The sequence below is a fragment of the Cystoisospora suis genome (assembly GCF_002600585.1).
Source record: "Cystoisospora suis strain Wien I chromosome Unknown contig_3650, whole genome shotgun sequence".
Classification (NCBI taxonomy): domain Eukaryota; phylum Apicomplexa; class Conoidasida; order Eucoccidiorida; family Sarcocystidae; genus Cystoisospora; species Cystoisospora suis.
Genome location: NW_027156445.1, coordinates 18,492 through 31,902, shown reverse-complemented (window position 1 = coordinate 31,902; position 13,411 = coordinate 18,492). Strand labels below are relative to the sequence as shown.

At 50.4% G+C, this 13,411-nt stretch overlaps 2 protein-coding genes across 2 annotated transcripts in view; both read left to right on the top strand.

Moving 5' to 3' along the window:
- The first annotated feature begins 1,356 nt into the window (after positions 1–1,356).
- CSUI_007068 (flagellar associated protein) lies at positions 1,357–3,091 on the top strand. Its single transcript, XM_068067218.1, has 4 exons — positions 1,357–1,673; positions 2,003–2,174; positions 2,619–2,760; positions 3,001–3,091. Exons 1-4 carry the CDS (start codon positions 1,421–1,423, stop codon positions 3,040–3,042), a joined length of 609 nt encoding a protein of 202 aa, XP_067920805.1. The 5' UTR covers positions 1,357–1,420; the 3' UTR covers positions 3,043–3,091.
- A 1,153-nt stretch (positions 3,092–4,244) lies between these two features.
- The window catches only part of CSUI_007067 (atp-dependent dna family protein), a 19,920-nt gene continuing 10,753 nt past the window's right edge, over positions 4,245–13,411 (top strand). Inside the window, exons 1-8 of the mRNA XM_068067217.1 lie at positions 4,245–7,269; positions 8,089–8,179; positions 8,852–9,012; positions 9,622–9,774; positions 10,226–10,345; positions 11,007–11,285; positions 11,821–11,945; positions 12,662–13,094. Coding sequence (XP_067920804.1) covers positions 5,260–7,269; positions 8,089–8,179; positions 8,852–9,012; positions 9,622–9,774; positions 10,226–10,345; positions 11,007–11,285; positions 11,821–11,945; positions 12,662–13,094 — 3,372 coding nt within the window. The 5' untranslated portion in view covers positions 4,245–5,259. The remainder of the gene's footprint in view (positions 7,270–8,088; positions 8,180–8,851; positions 9,013–9,621; positions 9,775–10,225; positions 10,346–11,006; positions 11,286–11,820; positions 11,946–12,661; positions 13,095–13,411) is intronic.

The window sequence follows — 13,411 nt, the reverse complement described above, 5'->3', positions numbered from 1 at the left end:
CGGACTCTACATCGACTGAGAGGCTGCCAGGATCTGGCTGCTGCAGTTCACGCTGGGTGACGGAAGCAATAATCCATTTGCTCGACCTTAGTGTTCCCGACAAGCTCAGTTGCGCAACTGCGAAACAGTTTAGTCGCCCCGGCAGCCTATGGCCATCAGATTGCCGAAGTGTACCCCTAGTGCGCGTGCCGCTCTAGCAGCGTCACTCCCCGCTGTCCTCGCAGTGTCCGGAGTGAAGTTCTCTAAGGTGCGCCAAGGCTCCAAAACAGTTCTGACACGCAAAAAAACACTCGTCTGTGTCGTTTTCCACGAAGGAGCGACTACGGTTGATCGAAATTGAAACTAAGCTCCTGCAGTCGTGCTACCAACAACTCCTTCAACAAGATGAATCTCCTTCGCAGAAACAAGGAGTGCGCTCCTCTCTGCTCAAGAGGTATTCACAGCTGGGGAATATTCCCCTTGCTAGTGGCGCCAACAAATCAAAGACTAAGCCGACGCTTTCGAGGTCTGAGTCTGCCAGTGACCCTATACCGGGAAACGTGCTCTCCTTGACTCTTGAACAGAAGTACGCCATGGCAATGAACGAAACCCAAAAAATAAACAACGAAATACAGCATGTGCGGAAGGCGTCGGAGACTGACACGAAGCTTACGAAGGTAATACGCTCACACTGTACAAACTGCTCTCCCGCAATAGCACTCGCCCGAGCCTTGGTTTGCTTTGGTTGTCCGGAAGCCCTACTGCATGACCCTACTTCACAGGCCGAAGTATACCGTACCGCCGCTCTACTTGCGCAAACTGTCGGCAGAACCATGCTGCCAAGAGTTGTCAGCACGTGTGCGAAGACTGCGTATCACCTCCGATGTTATGTCGCCGGAAAAGCACTGGTCGGTAGCTTTCTCCCACGCAGCGGAAACAGCTCTGCGAGAGTAGTGCGGCGAAAAGCAGATGTTATACAGGGTAGAAAGGCCTGTGAGATAGTCGGACACCGTCGTCGTTTCCTGCAGGTGCTACGCGATTACAGGCCCTGATCGACGAAAGCGAGCTTGAAATTGCCGAGGTGGGTTCTAGACAAATGAATTGGCCGGGTGCTCACCACCCCCCCGAACCTCTCTGTCTTCTCGCCTGCGGCGGGCCGGGACCATAGGACGGTCCGACCTTGCTCCGATACACAAATACACCTTTGGTTCCGGCCTTTCGGGGCTGCCGGGGCACGGGGTGGGGAGCACTCTAGGTAACCGTGCTTGGTGCAGTGGCGACAGCGATCTGTGGAATTCAACGACTTCTAGCAACAGCGCTAGAAAGAAAAACTGAGCGTTGAAAGGAAAGCTCGTTTCTTTGTTGCCAGATTCGCAGGGACGCCTTCGAGTTCCGCCGCGATGTGGTGGTGAATGGCGAGAACCCCCGATCGGGAGCTACTATGGCCGAGAAGGTTCTAAAATGGATCGAGGACAGGCTCGCACGCAAGGACCTACAGATAACCAAGTTGAAGTTAAGGGCGCACCACCTCAGACAACAGGCCCGGGCACCAGCTCGCCGGCTCAAGAGCCGGATGGAGTCAGGGGATGACCTGCATTACATCGATTTCCACCAGTTACAGATCGAGAACGAGCAGTTCGCGGCAAAAATTGAGGAAGCAAATCGTGAGGTCCTTCGTCAGAAAAGCATCTGTGGTGAGGCCCTTTTTGCTCATAGTCACGACTGCTGAGCAACATGGCGAAAGCACAACGTGCTAATTCTGTCCCCCTCGTCACAGCAGCACTCGTGCACGGGAAGTGCGCTGGTTATAGGTCGTGACCTATGAATCACACCACTTTTTCCAGGAAACCCCGTATGGAGGGGCGAAAAAGAAGTGAGCGCCGGGACAGGGTGCAAGAGAAGCCTCCGAGCTGCTCGGTTACCTCGACCCTAAACAGTCATTTATTACACCGCCCACTTTGAGAGAGGCGACACATGAAATGCCGCAATGCTCAGCTGCACGGGGTCCTGTGTGACGTACCAGCCAAAACGTTGCAGAGCCAAATGCAAATGAAGCAAACGTTGCAAATGTGCGTAGAAGAGGCCAAGCGGTTACAGACCCAAATAGATGAGCGGAAGGTTCTCTTGCGGAAAGCAAAGATCGATGTGCAGAAAGCAGTCAGGGAGAAGGATGCTGCTCGCAACGACAATAAGAGGTAATCGACAACCCTCCAACCCTCGCATACGTGTAGCCACACGAGGATTAAGTGCAAGCGCGGGCCGCCAACCGCGAGTGAAACGTATTGCGCTTGTGCGGGAAACGCAACGAGGCCACCCGACCAGCGATAGCCATTCTGGCCTGGCTTTCCCTCGCTGATTCGACTGCGTTTCCTCCGCACACAGGACAGGCACACCTTCGCCTTCCCCGCACACTACCAACTCTTGTGGCAGCGCCTCCTGGGAAATTCATGTGTACTGGACTACGTGGCATGGCGGAGGAATCACCGAAAGTGCACAACCCGATCAAGGAATTCGACCGGTTGGCGGGGATAGTGTCGGCTGTCCCGCCACGTACGACGCGGGAGTGTGTTGCGAAACAGCCTGCCCAAGCTATATTTGGCCAATTGCGACTGTTCCTGACTATCTGTTATGCTGCGCAGGTTGCATATTCAGTCGCGGGCAACACTGAAGGTGCCTCAAACCCTCGACTATGTCAACAGTCGAGCTGAGGAGTACAGTTTGCAGCAGCAAGTCAAGACCTGGCGGAGGAAAGTCGAGGTCGCCGAACTGGAGCTGAAACGCGTGAGTTCGGGGCCAGGCACCGCCACACGGTCTTCAAGGACTGATGAGCAGTCAGCAAGTGAACACTGTACCCGGGATCAAGCTGGCTTGAGTGCAGCCCACTATCTTGTTGACATACGGAGAGGTTTGTTGGTTAGGAGACAGAACTTTCCAGATGCACGCTGCTGCCTTCGCAACACCTCTCGGGCGACGCCGCGAGCGCGGGCCACACTCAGCCGGTGTCCTCTGCGTGTGGCGCAGCTGCGGGCGAGAAAGAAGGACAAGGCGAAACCAGCAGAGTGATTCGCTGCACCCTAGCAATACTGGGGTGGGAAATTCTCCATCCTGATAGGCTGGTTTTCTAAGAAAGACGAGTGTCCCAGCAGCAGGGCTTTGTGGCACGCTGTCCGGAACAGAACTCGGCACCTTCCACAGGGAGCCTGTGATGGCTTTCTCTTGCTCGACTGGGGAACGAAACTTCCGGAAAAGGTAGAATGAGAGAGGGAGCCCCTGCAAGCCAGCAGGAGTCAACTGTTCACGAGTACGGCGGACCAACAGTGCCGGCATGACAGCCAAGGAGGGCGCGTCCGGATGGAGTCAGCGTCCGGGGATGCGATTCCACGAAGGCCAAGCCCCAACCCCGGCTGAGTAGCAGTCGTCGTCTTTTAGGAAGACGGAAGAACGACAGAGTCGAGCGTCACTACGCTCAATTGTTGGTGCCGCAGAGGGCCGGCCTTTGATTGGCATGCCCGACCGACAGGAGGTCATCGAACAGAGTTGCAAAGGGCATCTAAGCGCATCACGAAGAAGTGCCTGACTAGTTGTTTCTAGGGACAAAATATCGACCGGGATGGCAACAGCACAAGGTATCGTCACAGAGGATTTGTTTGACGCCTGCAGTGACGGATCGCTGCTGTATTGCCGTCGAAGTGCAGCACCCTACCGGAGACGGCCGGAACCAGGATCGTCTGTGTTGGAGACATATGTGCTTGCTCCTTGTGGCAACCGGTGTCCCCCGGACGTTCCTTCCAGATATAATTGTCAGTATACAAAACGGTATCAAGCTTTCCCCTCCTACCTGCACTACCGCCCTCCGTCTGCAGGAATCTTTTAGGTTGAAATTTTTGCCTGCAAGCCGCCTCCACATTTTTTCTGCTCCAGGACACACCCGCGGCTCCTCCACGCATGTGGGACTCATCTCTAAGACCAACAGCGATGTCGGCTCGCTATACGTCAAAGATGTGAATTGTAACCACCGGGGCGAAGCTGCCATTACGACTCCCAGTGGCGGCGTCGTGACTTGCCGTCCAAGGAGCGACCCTTTTCAACTCGCGGAGAAGTCTCACACATCCCGAGTCAATTCCCCTTTTCTGAAAAAGACTGGAGCATCCCTGACAGAGAGCTTCTGGCTTGCTGCCACCTGGCTACACGAGTCGCACACTGGGGTGCGCATGCATCACTTGCGGTTGATCGGCTCCAGCGAGCCCTCCCACACAAAACGCCGATGAGGACACTGGCGAAGCTCACTTCCAACCTCGTTCTTCATACAGAACAAGCAGTAGATGCCACCGAGCTAGCTTTTCATCCCTTGGAGCGAGCGAAGGATACTCGGCTGCCCGGTCACTTCCTCTGACATCGCGACCGGACGCATGCGTGGCAAGACATAAACGTATTCCCTTTCCCGCCCGAGCACGCGGTCTCCCAGAGCGCCCACTCTCAATACCATAGTCCCAGAATCCTACTCAGGCACGATTCAGGAGAACCTTTTTCTTTCTTAGAAGCCTGCTGACCTGATCGATGGTGGAATCCCTGCAGATGCTCGTGTCCCCCCACACTGGAGCGGCGAGATAGGCCCCTTCGCGTGGCTGAACTGGGGCAGTTTGTTGACAGAGACGTTGTTTCTCTGTAAGGCTAGCGACTAACTAGGACTAGTAGCTTGTAGTGAATCACGCGAGTGTGCGACAGAGCGTTCGGCGTGGCGCTGCACGGGGATCTGGCTAACCGCGGCGAACGGGGGCTGGCAGTTCTGAACTGTGATTTTCAGCTCTTTCTCCATCCTCACCCAGGCGACTGTGTATTGGCTTTCTTTATCCGAGGCCATGTCGCATCTGCTCGCCGGTGTGCCGAAGAGTACCGGATTTGCGCGGTGCTCCATGACTCGCTTAGGTGGCTCCCCAAGTCTGGCATGGTCTTCCGCGGCGCCCAGAAAGTAAGGCTTTTCGCCGCGTGAGGACAGCAGTTGATTTCCGTCTTTTCTCTTGTAAGCTCTCTCGTCTGTTCGCGGGGTTTGGCTGGACGATACAAACGTCCAGCGGCCTGTGACCGCGCCCGGGCCCTNNACGGCTTGTCCCTGCTACGGTTTCTCCTCCGGTTGCTACTCCACCTCCTCTTCTTCCCAAGTGGCCCCTGTTGCTGACCTGCTTTGTTGTCGCTCAACCTATTTGGGCTATCTCATGACATGGCGTCAAGTGCCCCTCAGTCGCTGTGAGGTTCGGTTGTCCTATCCGCGAACTAGCAACAATGGATGACGAAGATGACGATATTGAGGAAGTGGAGGGGGTTGTTGTGGGGTTGAATTCTCCACCGAGATCTTCTTCTCGGTCTGCGCTCCCGCTTGTTCCTGACTGTAAAGAACCAGCTTCGTTAGAGCATACCTCGCCCGAGTGTTCTTCTCTCACCATTTTATCATCTCCGGCTCCTTCATTTCCATGCCCTCCGCCGTGTCCTTCTTCTAGTGCTGCGGAGGAGAGGCGTAGCCGTCCCCCAAGACACCTGTCCCCGAATCCGACTCCAGCGTCGGTAGCTTCTCAACGTGTGTCTCCCTCCCTGTTACCTTCTGTCTCTTCTTCGTCTCCAGCCGCTTCGTCTGTCCCTAGAGATGAGACAAAGTCAATCAACTCTGAGACTCGCAGCACATCTCGATCCCCGTCGCTTGGTTTCACTAGAGATGCACCTAGTCAGCCGAGCCCTTCTAGAGAGAAGGGGAAACCTCCGCCGTCCTCAGCTAGTCAGGCAATCGCTTCTGGGGAGGAGGGAGAAAAAAATTCTTTTTCGACCGAGCTAGCGTGCTCTCAGAGCATGCAGGATGCACCATCCCAGAAGTCACTGTCGCATATTAAGAGCAGCAGAGTAGATACGACAGAAAACTCCTGTTCGGGGCAAGATACCTTAGCAGTCGACCTTGGCGCTCGGGCTGTGACGAAGCTTCTCGAAGTGTGTATAGCACTTCTCAATCCCTTGTCAAACAATGCGGAAGAACAGCGGCATGAGTCTTCGCTCTTGTCTACTTCTGTGTCTTTCCCTCTCTCTTCCTGGACTGTATCTCTACTTCGTAAAGCTCAAGGGACCGTCTTTGATTTCTGGCCGTTCACTGGCATGTCACAACCTTCTTGCCTTGATGAATTCTGCCGTCTGGTGGCTAGACATCAGCATGCTGTGAGTGGTTCACCTACTTCATGCCCAACAACAACCCAGTCTCAAGAAGACGACAGTGGCTGTTGCTTTCCAGATCGGAAGTCGACGAGAAAAGGAACACCTCTCACGGGCCAACGATCGTCTATTCTTGAACCATCTGTCGATGAAATGGATGATATCTTTGCAGTCCTCAGTTCACCTTCGAAGTCTGTTGAAAGGAAGAAACACTCCCGAAGTGTACAGTCATCCCATCGCTCTTCTTTTTCTTTCTCCTCTTCCTCTGTGGATTGCTCCGTCAATGATCAAAATACACACATGACGCATCGTGTTGGAAGCCCTCGGACAGTCAGTTGTTACGCAGCATCACATCCGACTGAGAGTGACGCAGAACTCGCTGTGAGTTCGCATGCATCACGGGAGGTTCTCTCTCTTGTTGATGAAGACGAGGAAGGGGATTTAGACACTAGCCTTCCTTCAGCTGTCATTCCTCGTTCTGGCTCTTCTTCTTCTACAGAAGTACCAGGTATCAGAAATGTCCTTACTTCCTCGTCCCAAGATGAAGAGAATCTCCCACTTTATGTGTGGCGATCTGGAAAAGCACGGAATCCTGTTTCTGCTGTATCGGCTCGTTCTCTGAATTCCTCCAATTCACATGGCGATACTCTTCCTATATCTACAAGGACTGAGAGTGAGGACGGGCGTGATGAACCACGCAGTCCTTCTCCTTCTGAAATAGATGTTGAAGAAGATAGCATTGCTACCTGGGCGAAATCTCGTAGAAAAAGAGAAAGAGAACGTGATGATGACTCTCCTCCCCCCTCGAGAGAAATCTCCACTACATCAGATCTCAGCACGAGTGATACCAACAACAATAGAAACAACAAAGTATATACAGAGGAATGTTCTTCTGGTGCCGGGAAGTCGGATCCTTTCCGAGTGGCTATGCAGCGCATGCAAAGGGTCTTTGATCGATCAACGAACGGACAAAGAAAGGAAGCCACAGTTGTTGGAGGCGTTTCAGCTGATGAGCTTGTGCGGGACTTGCCTCCTCATTTACGAAGATGGTTTTCAAGAGACTTTCCCTTTTCTCGACGAATTGACTCCATTAACAGAGAAGTACGGAGACAGGGAATGGTTCGGGTGTGCTCTTTCCGATGCCTAGACGACGTACAGTCATCCAGAAAGGTGTTTACGTGTACCTTCGTCTCTGTGTTCTACAGAGAATAAGTGAGCTATGTTTCATACGCGTGAGAATCTAAGTAGGGAAGAGGCACACATATATGACGTATGTTGAGACGTGAGAGTCCAAGGCTTTCCTATATCTTTGCCTTTCGACTCCGTTCCTCCTCTTCGCTTGTCTCTTTCACTACGTGACCATGAAGAGGGAGAGCGGGTGAAGTGATTTTGAAGTGCCGGCCATTCACGAGCTCCATCGGCATCGAGTGAAGTGCAACGAACAGAAAAACCGAGAAAAAGAGATAAGGAAGCTTTCATATGCCCCTCTTCTTTTCTATCGTACAATCTTCTGAAGGCACTGGCAGCTCTCGACTTAAAACTCCATGCGACTGAGTGGTGCAGCGGTGGGTAACTGCAGACTGTGTATCTGCGTCTCGCCTCCCGAGGCATTCAGACTTTTTCACAGCTCCTCTATGTTCCTGCGGCTGTCCTCACACTCTAATCAAAGAGGCCCTCAGCTTTTCTTTCTAGTCGCTATTTTTTCTTACTTGTGCGTGGTGATATTTCTACTTCTCTTCTGCGCGCCTAAGCCGATCTCGGTCTCTCGATTTCTTCTTCAAGATCCGCGAACTAAGACATACTGACTAGCTGTCGGACAATTCATCCTTGTTTTCATGCTAGGGTGATGATGACTGCGAGGACCGCGTTCTTGCTCTTACCGTATCCTCTTACGCCGTTTCTTTCTCTCTACTCCTTCAGGTGTTTGGCCACACAGACTTTCGGGGTCTCCAGTTGGGCGCAATCAACGCCGTCATGAGTGGCCGTGATTGCTTTCTCGTCATGCCAACGGGTAAGGGGGGAGGGGAAGGGGAAACGAGGCTCTTGATATCGCTTTCACCTTCTACTCATAAATCATTCCTGACAGTCTTCTTTCTTTCGGTCTGCTGCTATTTTGCTCGAGCCTTCACAGCAATCTATTCTTTCTTGTACACACAGATTTACTTTCCTTAAATTTACCTGTAGGAGAGGCAGTACCTCTTTTCTGTGTATGCATGTAAGAGAGAGAGCCTGTTGTTCTCGTGCATGGAGTGCGCCGTCGTGTGTGGTAATGTTGACGTTTTCTTGGCTCTTGCTTTAAGCTCAGTTTACATAAGGCGAGTATGGAAACAAGGCGTCTGTCTGTACACTCCGTATGCCAGCAATCTTCTGATGACTTGTTCCGCAATTCATTCCATGTCGTCGCGTCGTTTGATCTGGCTTTACCTTAAGAGACGAGACATCTTTAACGTGAGGCGATCCGTTTGGTTCCTGTAGCGGAATGCTTCTTTCTCCGTGGAGCTTTGATGTCGGGACTCCCGCGCGTGAGTGTTTCTTCGTATAGACTGTGAGTCTTCTCTATATCCTGATGAACACTCTTCTTTACTCTGTCCTTCATGTAAGCACAGACAAATCTTATTATATCTCCTCCGCTCAGCAACATTCTTCTGTTTCTTGCTTTCGCCTCGCCGTTTTTGCGATTCAGGAGGTGGCAAGAGTCTCTGCTTTCAACTGCCGGCTTACGCATTGGGAGGCCTTACACTCGTTGTATCACCCCTGTTAGCTCTCATGGGAGATCAACTCCGTTCGCTGAGAAATCTTGGAGTGGAGGCAACGAAAATTGATGGAGAAATGAACAAGTCGGAAGTGAGACTGCTGTGCCTCTCTACCCAGTTTTCATCTTGGTTTGGTTCCTATATCAAACTGTTCGAGTCACTTCTTTCTTTCTCTCTCGACTCTTTTCTTCTTAACGACTTTTTCCCACCTCTTCTTCCGTTCTTTTCCAGAATTCTCCTTGGTGTTCGCTTTTCCTCGCATACATTCTGTTTAACGAGGGTCGGAGGATGCAAAGAAATGAAGAAGTCGGCATGAGCTGTTTCCCAGCACTTGTTCAGTGACTAGACAAGCACAAGGCTGTTGCAAGCATTCGCTTGAAGACTCTTGCCCTGCACACGGAATCAAGTTCTTCAGTCCGTTCTACAGAATCTTTGTATTTCACGTAGATCTCTTGATGCTGTGCTTTGTTTAGACACGTCACAGCTATTCAAGCTTGTCTACGGAGCCAAACCGACTATCTTCACCGGTGTTATTCGTCACCCTGTCAAGTGCTTGGTTTCTCTTCTTTTACCTTTCTTAGTAAAGCTGGCGAGAGGTGTCTCAGATTGTCACGCACGAAAGAGCGTGTAAGAGCGAAGTGGTTTCTGGCCTGAGGCATGACCCTGTTATGTCGTTATATCTGTGTGTCTGTGGAATCAGCTGGTACGAGTCTACGATGAACTCAGGCAAGAGAATTTCTCTCTCCGAATCTTGATGTCAACACCGGAATTTCTTTCACGATCTTCAGCCATTCATGACGTTCTTCAGTCTCTCTATGGACGCGGTCAACTCAAGCTAATCGTTGTTGATGAGGTTCGTATACACACTTGCTATTCTGTCGATCTATCTCTCGATCTGCCCTAGACTCGACATGACTGCAGTAGCGGATACTTCTCTCCCAAGGTATCTCGTCGTACCCGGTAGTCTGATATCTAATAGAGGAAAGTACAGATAGTAATGAGTTACAAATAATCAAAAGTAGAGGGTGGCATAACACAAGACAACACAGAAAGGGTGAGACTGGAGAGGTGATTAGAAGGTGTACTTCCCCAAGTGGACTCCTTGATGAATCTTCACTGGGGGTAGATCCTCTCTTTCTCACTTTCCTTTGGAATTTTCTTGCTGAAGAAGGAGTGTGTTACATTGGAGAGGTAAGCAGCTTCTCTTCCTGGAGTTGAGAAAAGCTCTGTGTATTGACATGTTTCTGTTGAAGGGAACTATAAAAGAGGTGATTGTCTAGTATGTGTCTCTCTGTCTTTTTCAGGCTCACTGTGTCTGTCAGTGGGGCGAAGATTTTCGTTCCGATTATCTCTCTCTAGGCAAACTCAAGAAAGCCTACCCAGAAGTACCTCTTCTCGCACTCACAGCTTCGGCTTCACCTGATGTAAGCTAAAAAAGATACATCTATGGTGACAGTCGATGGCTTGTTGAGTCCTTCCCTCTTTACTTCACCGGGACTCTCCAGAGCACAAGAGGTAGAAGGAAAACGAGAAGACAGCTGATATCCATGAAACCACAGATGGTTCAAGAATGACTTCAGATACAAAAACATAAACATGTAAATTCTACCTGCAGCCGTTATCTGTGCTTCTTCCACCTATCTCCTCATGCATGCGGTAACGTCACCTGGAGACAGCAACCGGGCAGCAGTTGCAGTTCTGAAGGTGTGGGATAAAAGGGAGGCACAGGAGAAAATGATCTGAGTTACATCCACTCTCTCCTCTAGCTTCAGGTTCTAGGTTTTTTCTCCTCAGAAACGTATGGCAATATCTCAATGAAAGAATGATGTAACTCGTCTGCAGCCTAGGGGATCCTTGCATCCTGTTGGATACCTTTTGTGGGCTGACTCCAAGCTTCTTCGTTTAGTTTCCCTTCTCTACTCGCTCGTCTCTTACACCACCACGGTATGCTATTCGCCGCATAACTTCACTGGTTAGCCCGCTGATCACTATAAGTGTACCTGTGTGGGGCTGTAACAGTATATACAGGAGACGATCTCCATCTCCGTGGCCAGTTTCGTTATGTCTCTCTTTTTCTCCTTTCAGATCTTCGATGAAGTGAAGCGCATTTTGAGAATTCCCAATTCCGTCGATTTCCGTATGTCAGTGAACCGGCCAAATCTGTTTTTAGAAGTTCGTGAAAAGACCAAGCAATCGATATATGAGATCGTTGATATGCTCTCCATACCACCCTTGCAACATGCAGCAGGAATCATCTATTGTCTCTCCATCAAAGACTGCGAAACAGTCGCTTCCCACCTCTGTACCCTTGGTATCAACGCAGCGCCTTATCATGCTAAGATGCAGCCGAGGAAACGCCATCAGGTACGTAGGCGGAGATATACCTCACGGTTTTACGCCGTTTTACGCGGGTATCGCTTGTAGTTAATGAAAAATCTCATCCAGTGAATCTTCGTAGTAACATAGAGACTCTTCCCCTTGATCCGTCGCGGGTTTTTGTGTTCTAGAAGAATGGTTTTTCTGGGTTTGCTGTCTTCATCAGTTGCGAGCTCTATCAGATTCAGTAGATGGTTTCTTGTATTTCTATCACCCTCAAGTCCTCCCTGGCTTCTCTAGTCTATGCTGCACTTTTAACTATGGAAGTCTCTCCCCCGCAAGTGTTTACTCCGCGTGTCTCTCTCAGGAAGCTGGAAGAGACGCCGGTTACTTTTCTACTTTGAATGAGAGGAAGGTCGATCGATAGGGGACCATTGTACGATGTGAATTTAGATTCTGTGTTCATTCAACTCACGTTTCAGGGAAGAGAGCTGACCCCTTATGTAACCAATGACGCACATAAGGCTATCCAATCTGTAGGCTTCGGTAGTCCGTGGTTCTTTTGTGTGATCTGATATCTCAGACTCAGGCATCATGGATGGAAGGAGAAGTGGACGTCATCGTGTCTACTGTGGCTTTCGGCCTTGGTGTAGACCGTTCTGACGTCCGATTTGTTTTTCATCATTCTATGCCCCCTTCTGTAGAACGGTAAGTCTCTTTTTTTTGATGAGCCGAAGAGGGCAGTTCCAAACGGAAGCTCATCAGTATAGTATCGCTGTCTATCTATTCATCTGGCTAACTCTCTCTGTACTTTACCAGGTGTCTCGTCACCGTCATTTGGAGAACAGTCATGTCTGTGCTTCGGGAGTTGAGTGACGTTGACTGAAGCGAAGAAAGTCGAGGAGATCTGCTATCTGCCATTCGGAAATATCTGCCGTCTAGCTAGCAAGGCATAACATTAGAGCCTACTATACGCATAGGTATGAAGACAAACATAATGCTACATAGGAATACAAAGAACAAAATTTCTCCGGGGTGACACTTTCACAGTCCAGGCGCGGTGCTGAATCTGCCGTCCTATCCCTACTGTTGCTCTTTCGTCATCCTGGCCTCCATGAGACTTGGGGTAGCGATGTAGGAAGGGTCACACAGCTAGAAGGTTCTCGTTGTCAAGCAATCAAATACTCAAGTATAGAATCTTTGGACCGAGCAGGAGAACGGGAGACACATGACCTGTGTGTGTCGCTGTCTTGTCTGTCGGTGTGACTTGAGATGAGAATAGAGAAGTAATCTTCGACATGCAACCCAGCTCACTTTCTTTCCTGTCTAGTTACTCGAGGTTCACGAACTTCATCTCGCTCCCTTTATCTCGTATAAACATTGCTCGTATAACCAGAATGGAGGTCTTGTGTCTTTACCTCCAGGTACTACCAAGAGATAGGTCGCGCAGGAAGAGATGGTCGTGCTTCTCGATGTATTCTCTTCTATTCCCCTACGGATGTACAGCGTGTATCTAAGCTGCTTGTATCTCGGCCAAAGCGGGGAGGAGGAGGTTCGAAGGGAGAGAAAGGGAGATTGGAGCGGCTAGAAAAGATGGTACTTTTTTGTGAGGCTTCGGTAGAGTGTAGAAGACGTTTGTTGCTTCAGGCATTTGGCGAAGATTTGAAGAGAGAAGATGAAGGACCAGACTGTGGGAGAGAAGATATGAAACTTGGAGATGATGATGAGGAAAGAGAAAGCGGGGGTTTGATGGCTCTTAGTGAGCGAGCGCAACAGGAGAGTCGACAAATGCTTAAGGGAAATATCTGTGCTCGATCGTGTGATAACTGTTGGAAGAAAACTCACTTGGCTGTACAGGTAATAGAAACTAAATTCAACTGGAACTCTATGCACCGAGGTCTCTTATCGTGAAGGTGATGCCGATGAAGGTTACATACGTACATATGTATAGACAGGGATGTAGATCTGTGTGGATCGCATGATCTGTTTTCGGTAGTCTGCGCATGTGAAGAGAGGTAGACAGAGGCGACCCACTTTCTGCATGAGAATGTACACTATAGTGAACTGATTTCTTTCTGTTCTGATCTGGCTGTCAAGTGGCGATAGGTATTCACAGTGTGTTCGTTTGAGTCATACAGGTTCTGTCTGTCTTTCCTTTCTCTCCATCTCTATCT